The following is a 12,666-nucleotide window of genomic DNA, read 5'->3' as shown; positions in this document are numbered from 1 at the left end:
AAAGAACAAGCAAGAATCATTATTTACTAGGTATAGTAAAAGTAAATGCTGTTATTACCTAGAACCATGAGATTGGGAATGGTGAGGCCAACACTAGTTAGATGGTAAATTGACATCTGGGGCCATAGAGGACAGCAGGAAGCAGAACAATGTTTTCAGAGGGTAGAAAGAAAAGAACCGTTAACTCAGAATTCTGTGTTTAGTGAAATTATTCTTTAGAATTGAAAATGATATCAATGCATTCTCACAATAAATGACAACTCAGAAAATGTCACCACCAGAAGGTCTTTAAAAGAATGGCTAAAGGGAATTCTCAGGCAGAAAGGAAATCCTAAAGGAAGGAATTTTGGAAATTAGGAAAGGAAAACAACAATCAAAAAAAATAAAAACATGACTAAATACAATAGACTTTGATTTTATTTTTATATTTTGTAAATTTTGTTGGATGCTCAAAGTAAATTATAATATTGTCTCGTGGTTCATAATATATGTAGGGGAAATAGTTAAGGTAATTATATTATAAACAGAGCTCAGTAAATGGACATAAAGGGAAGTAAATTGTTATCACTCAATCTAATCAAATATCTATAGCAGTAGTTTGTGATAATTTATGCTTTGTAATGTAATACCTATAGCAACCACAAAAAAGCTATACAAAGAGATATAATAAAAACACTACACAGAAGTTAAAATGGAATTCCAATAAATTTTCAAGTAGCCCATGGGTAGAAAACATAGACAAAAAACAAAAAACAAAAAACAAAAAACAAAGGGAATAAGAGGGGGAAATACATAGCAAACTTAATTATACCAGAAAGAAGAAACAAAGGTGTGATTACTTATAGATAAAATATAGCTGATTATGTAGAAAATCCAAAAGAATCTATATTTGAAATTTTAGAATTAATACAAAAATCAGTGATCTCTGCATATAAGATCAATATCCAAACCTGGATTATATTTCTATTCATAGCAACAAAATTTACAAAAGGACATATAAAAAATAAGGATGCCATTATCAAAAGTGTGAATATGACAGCTCTATTTCTGTAAATTCCAATACAGAACAACATAAAATATGACAGAGAAATAACAGAAAACATAAATATATAAAGATACATATAATGGCTTTGATCAGAAAAGTCAACACTGTAATGATGACAAATCTTGACAAATAACTTTAAAGATTAATGCAGTCCCAGACAAAATCACTGTTCAACCATTTAAAGTGGATCTTTATATAGTCACAGAGTTTGCAATTATCATCATTATCTGAATTTAGATTTTTTCATCACCCTGCACTCTTTGGTGTGTAAATTATATTTTGGTGAAGCTTTTGAATATATTTTCATATTAGAGCAAGTGATGTAATTCATGTAAGACTTTTGTGAACGTAACATTATTTCCCGTTCGTGAACTCATGTGTTTTAACTCTAAACCTCATGCTTACAAATATATAATTTTGAAGATCCACAACTGTCTGATTGAAGGCCATCTGCGAGTAGCATAGCACAGTTACATTTTTCATTTGATGCAACCATTATCCTGTTGTGGTGAAAAATGAATAATTCTGTTATATTTTATGAGAACAATTCATGAATCAATGTCATTTTGCATGTAACAGTAATAGAGAGGATTATAAAATGGGTAATGTACATTTTTTAGCTTATAATTGTAATGGTTATTTTGAGCAATGAGTACTCAATATTTAACGTTATTTATATGACTATTACAATTCACTCATTTTTAATATCTTTCTATGAGGTCTATAATGCAATTTAAACAGATGCATTAATAGTCTTCTTCTGAATTTTTTTTTTGCATCCTTTCTTCTTCCATATAGCATCATTTAGAAAAACTCACTTTTTGCTGAAATTTGAGCCATGTGCCCAGAGCCATGGTTGATCACTGTGTTTACGGTGGAGTCCAGTCCATGAGATAGATATCAGAGACTTCAGAAAATTCTATCAGAAAACAAAGGATTTCCATTTAAATAATCATTAAGATGACATTATTATTTTTAAAATATAGGTACTGTTTTCTTTCATAGTTGCATCAGGTGACCTGGCCTGGGGAAATTCTTCCAGCCTCTCAGGCAGCACCAGTGGAAACTAATGGGAACCCCAGTAGCACCATATAAATGAAGCAGAACAAAGTGGTACTCCAAAGACCTGAAAATTAACATGCATGCCATCAGAACCACAGCCAAAATATATTTCAGGAACTGCATGCTAATCATTAACAGGGTGGCTGCCTACTAAAATTTAAAATGCACATTAGTACATTTCTCTAAGTACTTAAAGGAACGCATAGGCAGAAAGCCCCTAAGTACATAGAAGGCTTGAGCTACACCATCAGCCATCTTGACCTAATTGGCATTTATACAACACTCCACACAACAGCAAGGACTCCCCATTCTTTTCATGTGTATGTGGTACATTCCCAAAGACAGAGCACATCCTGGATTGAAAAAAATCAACAAATTTTAAAGAATTGATATAATAAAAAGTATCTTCTTTGAATATAATGGACTATAACTAGAATTCAAAAATTAACAAAAATTTGAACCAAGATGTCAAAAAGAATGTCACAGGGGAAATTAGAAAAAACGTCAAATTGAATAAAAGCACATCAACATTTGCCAGACATATCTAAAGCAGTGCCAACCTTACTAGGGAAAAAAAGAAAGAAACAATAAAATAATAAATTGGAATGGAAGAACTGAAACAGATTTTATAGATGATAAAATGGATAAGTAAAAAATCCAAATGAATGTATCCACAAATTATTATAATAAAAAATGAGGTTAGCAAGATAGCTGGATGCAAGATAAATGTATACAAAGCAATTGTAGTGTGATATATTTGCAACAATAGAAAAGTAAATATAAAATATGAGTTCAATCAAACAAAAATGTGCAAGGCTTCTATATAAAACTAGAAAACAGTGTTGAGAGAAAAATAAATGGCAAACTACATTAAGACAAAATATACAGAAATGGACAAAGAAGAACATGCAGCAAATGGACACAGAACAGACAACTGGGGTGGGGGGGAAGGGGAGAGGAAAAAAAGACACAATATCATAAAGATGCCAATTTTCAACAGTTATGCTATTGATTAAAATTTCAATAAAGTCACAGCATAATTGTGTGAATATATTTATATAGAGGTTTAAAGAATTAACTAACAAGTATTCTTTTATTTTAAGATTCATGTATTTATTCCCCTTGGTTTTTCACGCTTACTGTGTCTGTTCACTGTGTGCTCGTCTTCGTTTTTAGGAGGCACTGAGACCTGAACCCGGGACCTCCTGTGTAACAAAATACTCTTAAAAAAGAATTTTGAAGGAATTATTTACTCTACTGAATGTCAATATTCAGAAGCTTTAGTAATTTGATCCTTGTGGTACTGGTGCAAGAAAAAAACAGAATGGTGAAACACAGTTGTATTCAGAAATACACACACACACATAATTTATAATAAAGGGGGCACAGAAAAGAATAGAGAAATGATAATCTTTGCTATAAATTATGCTCCATCAATTAGATACTGATATATTATTGAGTTCTCTTCTAGTTAATAGCATGATAAATACAGTTAATAGCATGATAAATAAAAAAGATTATACACTGAAATGAAAAAGGTAAAAAATAAAAGAGAGAAAGGAAAAGAAAAACCTACAGATTAATATAGGAGATTTTCTTCATGAAATTCAATTAATTTATGAAATATGTACAAAAAAGCACTAATATTCTCAAAGTAATAAACTGAAATATGTTAACATTAATAAATTTTGTTCATTCGGGTGTTTTTTGTTTGTTTTTTTGTTTTTTTTTTCTATAAACATTTCAGAGTTCTAAAAGAATTAAGTTTTGCTTTCCTGATTCTTTGAAAATGAATGCTTTACCTCAGTGAACCACATGTTACCTATAAAGAATTGAAGGCACACTCCCAAAGTGAGGCACTTTTGTTAATTTGTCCTAATTGCTTTGGCTGGGAAAATTGGTATCTCTTTAACAACTCATCCATTGAGCCAATGCCATTCCACAAATCTAATTGGAGCTAAGCATTTACTACTAACTCCCTCACCGATCACTCAGTACATAGCCAAGCAGCAGTACTGCCCTCTTTTTATACCCTTTCTCTCCCCCACAACCCTTTACCATTATACCTACATCACAGAGTATATAGACATTAATGCTCAAATACCACCTCCCCTGTGAAGTAAACCCTGCTTTATCCTCCAAGGCTACAAAACTCAGACACGGCTCCTGAGTCTCCTGGGCTCCAGATTAAGCCTTGTAAGCGCAGGAACTCTTTTGTTTAACGAGCTTTGATCCTTCACTGTGTCTTCAAGAGAAGACACCCAATGAATGTGAAAGAAAGAGAGAGAGAGAAAGGGAGGGAGGGAAATAGCGAGGGAGGGAGGGAAGTGGGACGGAAGGAAGGAGAATAAATTGAATGACATATCTATTTCCTGAGTTTAAAAAATTATCATTTATTCACACTTATACACTTATAATTTTAAATCAGTTACTTGGGTAGGGTGCTCAATATCTGTTTTTTCCCAATTAATTTATTTGTTAAATGTCTCTCATCCTTTCTTAGTTGACCTTTGGTTGAGGTTTAAGAATGTTGCCACCTGGATGTCTATTTCTGTTTCTCTCTTTTTCCCTTCCTTATTGCTTTAAAACATGTGAGCTAAAACAGGTACTCCAAATGACAATTCAATAATATGGTTGAGGCAGTGGATCCTTTCTGTCACAACTGAGCAGGACAAAAAGCCCTCATTGCAGACTTGGGAATGCTGAACTGTCAGGGCTCTTCCACTGACTCCTAGTGACCCTGAAAAGTTTCTACTCTGAGATCCTGTGTCCTAATTAAAATGAGAGATTGTACCAGGTGTGTCTTCAGGTCCCTTTCAGCTTTTGGTCATCTGGAGAATTAATTTTCTCTAGTCTGCTCTGATGGGGTTATTGTAAAAGACTAACCCCATGAGTAGGCAAAGCAGGAAATAGCCTGAATCAGGTGCAGGCAAATGGTGGTCCACAGGCCAAATTGAGGGCAGTGCCTCTTTTTGTAAATAAAGTTTTATTGAAACTCATCACACTATTAAGTGGTATCTATGGCTGTTTCCGTACTCACAATGGCAGAGTTGCAACAGAATTGGCCTGCAAAGTCCCAAAATATATGGATCTTTGCTTAAAATGTATGCCAATCCCTATTCTAAATGATGTGCTTTGAGATGTGTGACTTCCTGCCTAAAGAACTCTCCTACAGACCTGGAATTTTACCAGCAGAGGTAAAAACACACAGACCCTTTGAAGACAAAACTCCTTAAATATTAAGTAAATAGACCTTTTGTGGGAATCAGGTGATCCCTACCTGGGACACTAGAGGGAAAATGGAGGGGCTCCGGGAGGCCAAAGCAAATTGGTCAGGCACGAAAAATAAACATGCTTACACCCTGGCTTTGCCTGGACTGACCTTGAAGAGATAAATTTCCAGATCTAGAATCCTAGAGCAAAATCCTAAAGTGCAATTCCTGACATCACGATGGGTTTTCATCTAAATATGTAAATATGACAGGTACAAAAATTAAATAAAATCAGCAAAGGTCTCTATGCATTATTACGACTTGCAGTTTCTGATAAAACGTTGTGTTTGAATCTCAAAATCCATTACACTTGATAAAGGACGTCAATCACACACGAAAACCCACACTGTGTCATTCCATTCTTATGAATTCCATGAACAGGTGACACTGATCTATGGTGACAGAGGTCAAAATAAGGTTGCCTGGCAGGAAGTGGGTAATTTGATGGGAAAAGACCATAAAAGAGATTTCTGGGGTGGTGGAAATGTTCAATGTTTTCAAAAAGAAATGAATGAATGAATGAATGAATGAATCCTTTTCATGAAAAGACTCACTATGAGATGAAAAATATGTCATAAGTGGGGGAAAAAGCTATTTGTATCTCATAAAATCAAGAAAGAGCTGACTCAAAATATATCAAGAATTTGAGAGGAGAAGACAAATAACTGCATAGGGAAAATGGACAAGAGACAGGAATGGACCTTCACAAAGGAAAACATCCTACTGGCTAATAGCATATCAAAAAATCTTCATTCTTACTGTAAACAGGAAAATGCCTGTTACTGTCTAAATGACACTGCTATATAACCTCAGAAGTACTACTATTAAAATTCCTCACAATGCTAAAGTTTGAGATGACATGGACAACTGACACATTCAGATAATATAGGATAGAGTGTGTGTTTGTAAAATGTAACAATCTTTAAATACATATATAACAATGGCTCAGAAGTTTCATTCCTATGCCTATATGTAATATGTGGACAAAAAACATAATCAAGGATATGCAGAGACTAATTTCATAACCCAAACATTAGAAATGACCTAAATTTCCACAGAATGGATTAAAAAATATTGCATTCACATAACACAGCAATGAAAATGAACAGACTACCGCTGAGACAATATAGGTGAATTGCACAAATATCATATGTGAGTGTAAGGGAGCAGACACAGAAATGCATACTATAGGATTCCATTTATATTCACCAAGGGCAAAGCGAATCTGGATTATTGAAAGTCAGGACAAGAACAGTAGAGGAGAGAAGAGATGAGCGCAGACAAAGGGCAGGAGCACTGGGAGGCTGTTCACCTCTAGCTCTTTAACTGACTGATTTATTTTATATTAAGAATTACATGGAGCCATTCACTTTGTGAACAGTCTGCACAGTTATGATATGTGTAGTTTGCTTTACGTATTGTAAAATTAATAATAAACTTTATTTTAGGGAAAAATCATTTATAGCAGCATTATTTTTCATGAAAATTAAGAACTCAAAATGAGCAAATGTACATTAATGGTATAAAAATATAAATGACATACTAAATTCAAACAATAGAAGGTGCATAGACTTAAAAATAAAGCATATGGCCAGACAAAAATATGGATGAATCCTGCAAACATAATCCTTACTGAAATAAGTAAGACGCTAATAGAAGCTTATAAAGTAGGCAGAACTTTGTTCTGTACGTTACATAGGAATCTTCTAGAGTATCAACAACGTTTCTTGATAAATACTTATTATTCTATCAACATATATTTCTTTTTGTATGTTATAGATTATAAAGATATTAAAATCTTACCATTTCTTCTTCATTACTTAAGTAAAGCAGATTAGATTTATTAGAAGTGCAGGCCATCAAACTTTCATTCCATGTTTTTCTTTCAATACCAATGTAATAACAATTGCTGGAATATGTAAACCACTCCATAGGACAGCGACCACAATGATATGCTGAAGAAAGATTATAAATTACTATCCAGAAACAATTTGAATTTTAAAAAAATCAAAATTAAATGATACATTTGCATAAGAGAGAGAGAGATAAATGCAGCATTCCATGCTGCTACATATAAAGCAAAATACAGAAAATCATACACATGGCCACAAAAGTTTCAGCCTCCCAACCTCTAGTCCATTTACTCATCTGAAGCCAACAAAGAAAAACCCATCCTATACATGTCCTGAAATCACTGAACAACACGTTTATTGTGAGTAAAATTATTTGCTTATTACATTATATCAATAGGAAATTTGATCAAAATGGAAAAAGGAAGTTACAGTGATTTTAAATGAATACTTCTTATTGTTCCATAAGAAGAAATATTCTCATATAAATGGTATTTGTGAAAATTTATTTCCAAGTTTTAGTGTTTTCCCCAAAAAAACTTTTATCAATTTCTGCATGGCCTAAATTAGAGAAAAAAATGTAACCTTTAATATCTGAACTTTACACACCTTTCTGGGTTCTTGTTACCAAAGAAGAATTTTTCTGCTCCAGTATTACAGTAGCTGGAAAAATTAAAGTAATTCTTATAAAGATTAAAATTTTCTGCAAATAAATCATAATAATTTTAGTTTCTTAGTTAGGATCCCAGTGTATTATTACAATTAGAATAATATATATTAACAATGATTTTACCAAGAAAAAATAATAAAGCAGTGAAGGTTCTGGGAAAAACATTCTGACAATCTAATGGACCAACCCTTACCATTTATTAAAGTATTTGATTTAACTTTATTTTCAAATATTAATTTTTGTTTCTCAATAATTTTTTCAGTCTCAATGCAATTCTTCGAGAAGTGAGATCAAAGCTGATATGTATTAATACAAATACACTAGTATATATAAACACTATTATATTTATATATTTAGAAAGAGAGATGACATACAAACACACACTTAGAATTAAAAACAAATACTTCCTACAATCATTCTGTTATTAATACTTTTGAAAAGTTGAGAATAATCTTTCCACAATTAGTCCACATTGATGAGGCATCTGTATTTGCCATGTTTAAGCAAACACAGATTAAATACATTAAAATTAGCATTCTATTTCCTAATAATATGCAATGTTTAGAGGCACTTCCAAGTCTTTAAAAACCTTTAAAGCACTTACAGGGAACCACTCTGACTGCCACTGTCAGAACAGCGGCCGTCAAGACAAGCCATAGGAGTCCCAGAGTCGCAGCAGTCAGCCTCCCTGGAAGAGAGGGGGAAAGTGCAGAAGAGAAACAGAAACACTGAGGAAAGAAAGACTGAGCCAATGTTTAGAAGATTTGCATGCAAGAGAACCTATTGCATGGGCACAGACATAAACTCTGGACCCCAAAACCATATCTCCTATTACAATTTTTCTCTAAGAATATACCATTGCATTTTCAGTAAATATAATGTTTTGTGATTGTTCATCAAAGACTACAAATATCTACAATGCCTGAGTAAAACTACTGCTCAGATTTCATATCAAAACATCATATCTCCACTTCAAGTTCTGATCCTCAGAACAAAACTGATGTGAGCCTAATCCCTAAACCTTTTCCAGGTCTACAGCTTTACCTTTCTTTCCTTTCTCTGCAACTGCACATCCTAGCACCATTTTATTGAGGATGGATTAAATGTTTTACCTCTGCAGCGTAAATTCTTGCCATTTCCTTGGAGCTCCTGTGAAGCATTTTGAAGGTTTAATTTCACATAGTTTATTTCCTGCTCAGTGACAGAAATGGAGCAATTAGTGCCCTTAGGTTTGATAGGCTGTCTCTTTGGGTCCTTGGCCAGAGTCACGTCAGAGTAAGTTACTATTTGGTTATTCATCTTTGCAGCTGAATGTTGTGAGGGATTGTATTCTGTGAGAACTGTGCTTGAGAAAGGAACATACCTTGAATATAATGACAAGGTCACTACATCAACCTGGGGAGATGGGCGGGGCTAAGCATTAGTGCTCATTTTGCAGTTGTAAAACCTAAAGTTTTGGTTCTGATTTGTATTTACAGCTTCCAACTCGTGGTGGAATAAGTAATTTTGGTTTTAGATATACTGCATTTGACAGAAAAACATTGGCTAGAGAAATGATATGGAAAATTTTAATGAGCAATAGAGAAGTTCATAAATAAGAATATAATTATTTAAAGTCAGATTCCACAGAAATATTTTATTTCTTTTGTAATATGTGTGATAATTAAAATGCTGTATTGGAAACAAATGATCTATCAATTTTTCCACCTGTTTTGAAATCCAAGGATGATTAAAGACTAAGTGCTTCAAAGATGGGAATTGGAAAGTTAGCATAAATACTAGCTTATTGCTCTAAATTATTTCAACTTAGTGATAAACATTTATTTATAAAGGAGGCATTATCATGTGGTCTTTTTCTTAATAATAAATAGGTGGACAGTTCTGAAAAATTATTAAAATAAGGAAATATCTTGTATGATGGAAAACATTATATGACACACTAAACTTATCCAAAACCTAAAGAATAATGGCCCTATCATTAAAAAAATGATAACTAAAAGATTTCTTTAAAAGAAGTAATTGGCAATAGATTTAATGGCTAAAATATGAGGCCATAAATCAATAAACAAAAGTATACACCATTTTTGGCATAACACTAGTTTCAAAATTCCAGCAGATCAAATTTTTGTTACACTCAGTATCAGTTCCCTTAGCTATGTAAGTTACTGTAATAATTCAATTGTTAAATAATATATATTATTATTTTAAACATATTGTAAATATATTAGTACAATTTTAAAATCAAGTCAATGGTCTCTGGAGTCAGTGAGAACTAGAATTGAATTCTAGCTTTGAAACTTACAATATGCAGTGTTTAAAGAGTTACTTAGTATTTAGTATTGTAGTATTCCAATCAAATATGGAAATAATAAATACAATGTAATGCATATAAAACACTTAACTGGCACTTATAATCTCTCAGTAGATGTTAGCTATTTTAATTTTAATTTCAGTCACAGTCACCATATTATTGTTTCTGATCCATATCAGTTAAAAATAATAGAAGAACTCTAGACAGTATTCTACTGAAAATGTTTGCTTCATTATTTGCAATCCTTTTAGTTCAATTTTTTAAAGTCTTTGGCATTTATTATCAAGGTCATATTAGCTTTTTATGGAAAACACCTCATCCTGATTTTTCTTAAACATCAAGTTGCTTTTATTAATCTAAGAAGTGCACAAGAAATTATATTTGGTATGTACGATTTAATGAATTCCTTCTAAAAATCCAGTAAAAAATGATGGGGCTAAAGGCAAATTTCTACATTATTATCTAAGAAACATCTTCAACCAATTACGAAGTCCAAAATTAATTGTTCATTGTTAAAAGCTCATGGGGGGAAGTGGATTTGACTCAACTGATAGAGCATCCATCTACCATATGGGAGGTCCAGGGTTCAAATCCAGGGCCTTCTGGCTCGTGTGGTGAGCTGGCCCGTGCGCAGTGCTGATGCGTGCAAAGAGTGCCGTGCCATGCAGGGGTGTCCTCTGCATAGGGGAGCGCCACATGCAAGGAGTGAGCCCCACAAGGAGAACCACCATGCATGAAAAAAGCGCAGCCTGCCCAGGAGTGGTGCCATACACACGGAGAGCTGACACAGCAAGATGTGACAAAAAAGAGACACAGATTCCCAGTGCCACTGACAAGAATACAAGCGGACACAGAAGAACACACAGAGAATGGACAGAGAGAGCAGACAATGGGGTGGGGAAGGGGGAGAGAAATAAATAAAAAATAAATCTTTTAAAAAAAAGCTCATTGGGATTTCACTTTAAATGAGAGTGATTTAAAAACTCAAATCTGTGTGCATTGGACTAATTCTCTGTAGGTAATAATTTGAATAATTTATGAAATATTTCAATATACTCTATATTTGAGGTTCACTTTTTGCCCTGAATTACTCAAAGACTCCATTGTTCTACTTTAATTTTATCGTGCGTTAACACCTCAGCTGCGTCATGGGCAGCATTTGTAATCTCCCACCGAATGAGGTGGGCGAGCAGGGAGACAGGTGGGCCGTGGCCCATACCTTCCTCAGAAAGTCATGCATCCTTTAGTAGGGAGGCTGGTGACACTCCTAAATAGACCTGCCAGAGCTGGGTAAGAAAAGAGATGTTTAAAGACAAAACCAGGGCAAGAACAAACAATATCAGTGCTCTTCACAGACTGTCCTGTATGACTCATACTGAGGTAAGAGTGGAAAAAGTAGATGCATCACAACTGTGTCATTTAAGGAATAAATTAAAAATTCTCACTCTTAAAATACTTTTAAGTCATTTTTATCTCATCCCACACCTCCACAACAAAGGTGACTTTGTGCTTTGATTAAAAGGAAAAGATTGAACTCTCAGTGTCATTTAGATTGTTCCTTTTCAACTTCTTTGGGGGCATTGTTCTAAAGGTTTTGGTGAGAAAGAGGGCTTGACCACCCATGCAGTCAACTTGTTTTCAACTTCAGTCACAAACTCCATGAACCTAGGCTATGTTAACACTGTCTTAGATATCTAGGCTAACATTTAGAGTTGGTTGATAAATGTTGACATGACCTATTTCTTTTCTATACCTGCCTTTCTAGGATGTCAAGTATTCCACATTGCAGTGCACCATTATCAACAGGTATTTAATGATATCTGTCACCAATTTGGAGGGATTAACTGCATTTTCAACCTTAAAATAGCTGGCACAAAGGCCATCATTCATAATTTATCCCCTTGATTTCCCTGCCCCAGGTCTTAAAATTCTTGCATTCAATTTTATTTTATTTTATTTTTTTAGGTACAGGGGCCAGGGATTGAACCCTGAACCTCATATGTTGGAAGCCAGCACACTGACTCCCCTGAGATGGTTTTTCATTTGTTTGCTTGCTGCTTGTTTTTCTGTTTGTTTGCTTTCATGAGGCACCAAAGATTGAACCCAGGGTTTTCCATGTGGGAAGCAGGAACTCAACTGCTTGAACAGATCTACTACTCAATTGTATTCTTTTTTAAGTAAATTATTTAGTCATTGGATATTCTCTGATAAAAGTAAGTATTTCATGGAAAGAAGAAACATTGCCCTCTTGAGCTATATCAATAAGTCAGAGATTGATAGAAATAACGGCTCATTGTGATATAGGCCAGAACTTCTGGGGAAGATGGCAGAATAGGAGCTCCAGGGACTCAGTTCTTCTACCTAAGCACTGATTCAACGTACAGGAATTGACTGAAACAACTTTTTTGAAACTCCAGAGGCCAGAACACTGTAGAGCATCCAGGGAAGAGCGCGAA

The 12,666-nt window shown here is 34.0% G+C and overlaps 1 protein-coding gene across 1 annotated transcript; it reads right to left on the bottom strand.

The window, feature by feature from the left end:
• Positions 1-919: 919 nt before the first annotated feature.
• LOC101438360 (NKG2-A/NKG2-B type II integral membrane protein-like) lies at positions 920-9,231 on the bottom strand. Its single transcript, XM_004468245.4, has 6 exons — positions 9,012-9,231; positions 8,504-8,587; positions 7,839-7,892; positions 7,183-7,334; positions 1,864-1,964; positions 920-1,545 (listed from the first exon to the last, which is right to left on the bottom strand). Exons 1-6 carry the CDS (start codon positions 9,196-9,198, stop codon positions 1,434-1,436), a joined length of 690 nt encoding a protein of 229 aa, XP_004468302.2. The 5' UTR covers positions 9,199-9,231; the 3' UTR covers positions 920-1,433.
• Positions 9,232-12,666: the final 3,435 nt, after the last annotated feature.

Source organism: Dasypus novemcinctus, chromosome 20 (assembly GCF_030445035.2).
Source record: "Dasypus novemcinctus isolate mDasNov1 chromosome 20, mDasNov1.1.hap2, whole genome shotgun sequence".
In the NCBI taxonomy this organism is placed as follows: domain Eukaryota; kingdom Metazoa; phylum Chordata; class Mammalia; order Cingulata; family Dasypodidae; genus Dasypus; species Dasypus novemcinctus.
This window is presented reverse-complemented; position numbering and strand designations above follow the sequence as displayed.

What these genes read in the sequence shown, in the direction of transcription:
- LOC101438360 (XM_004468245.4), bottom strand. Translation starts at nt 9,198, where the DNA reads ATGAATAACCAAATAGTAACTTACTCTGACGTGACTCTGGCCAAGGAC. An exon ending in GGCAGTCAGAGTGGTTCCCT is followed by an intron (nt 7,893 to 8,503) that starts GTAAGTGCTTTA and finishes TAATTTTTCCAG; the next exon opens with CTACTGTAATACTGGAGCAG. An exon ending in GGTAACAAGAACCCAGAAAG is followed by an intron (nt 7,335 to 7,838) that starts GTGTGTAAAGTT and finishes ATCTTTCTTCAG; the next exon opens with CATATCATTGTGGTCGCTGT.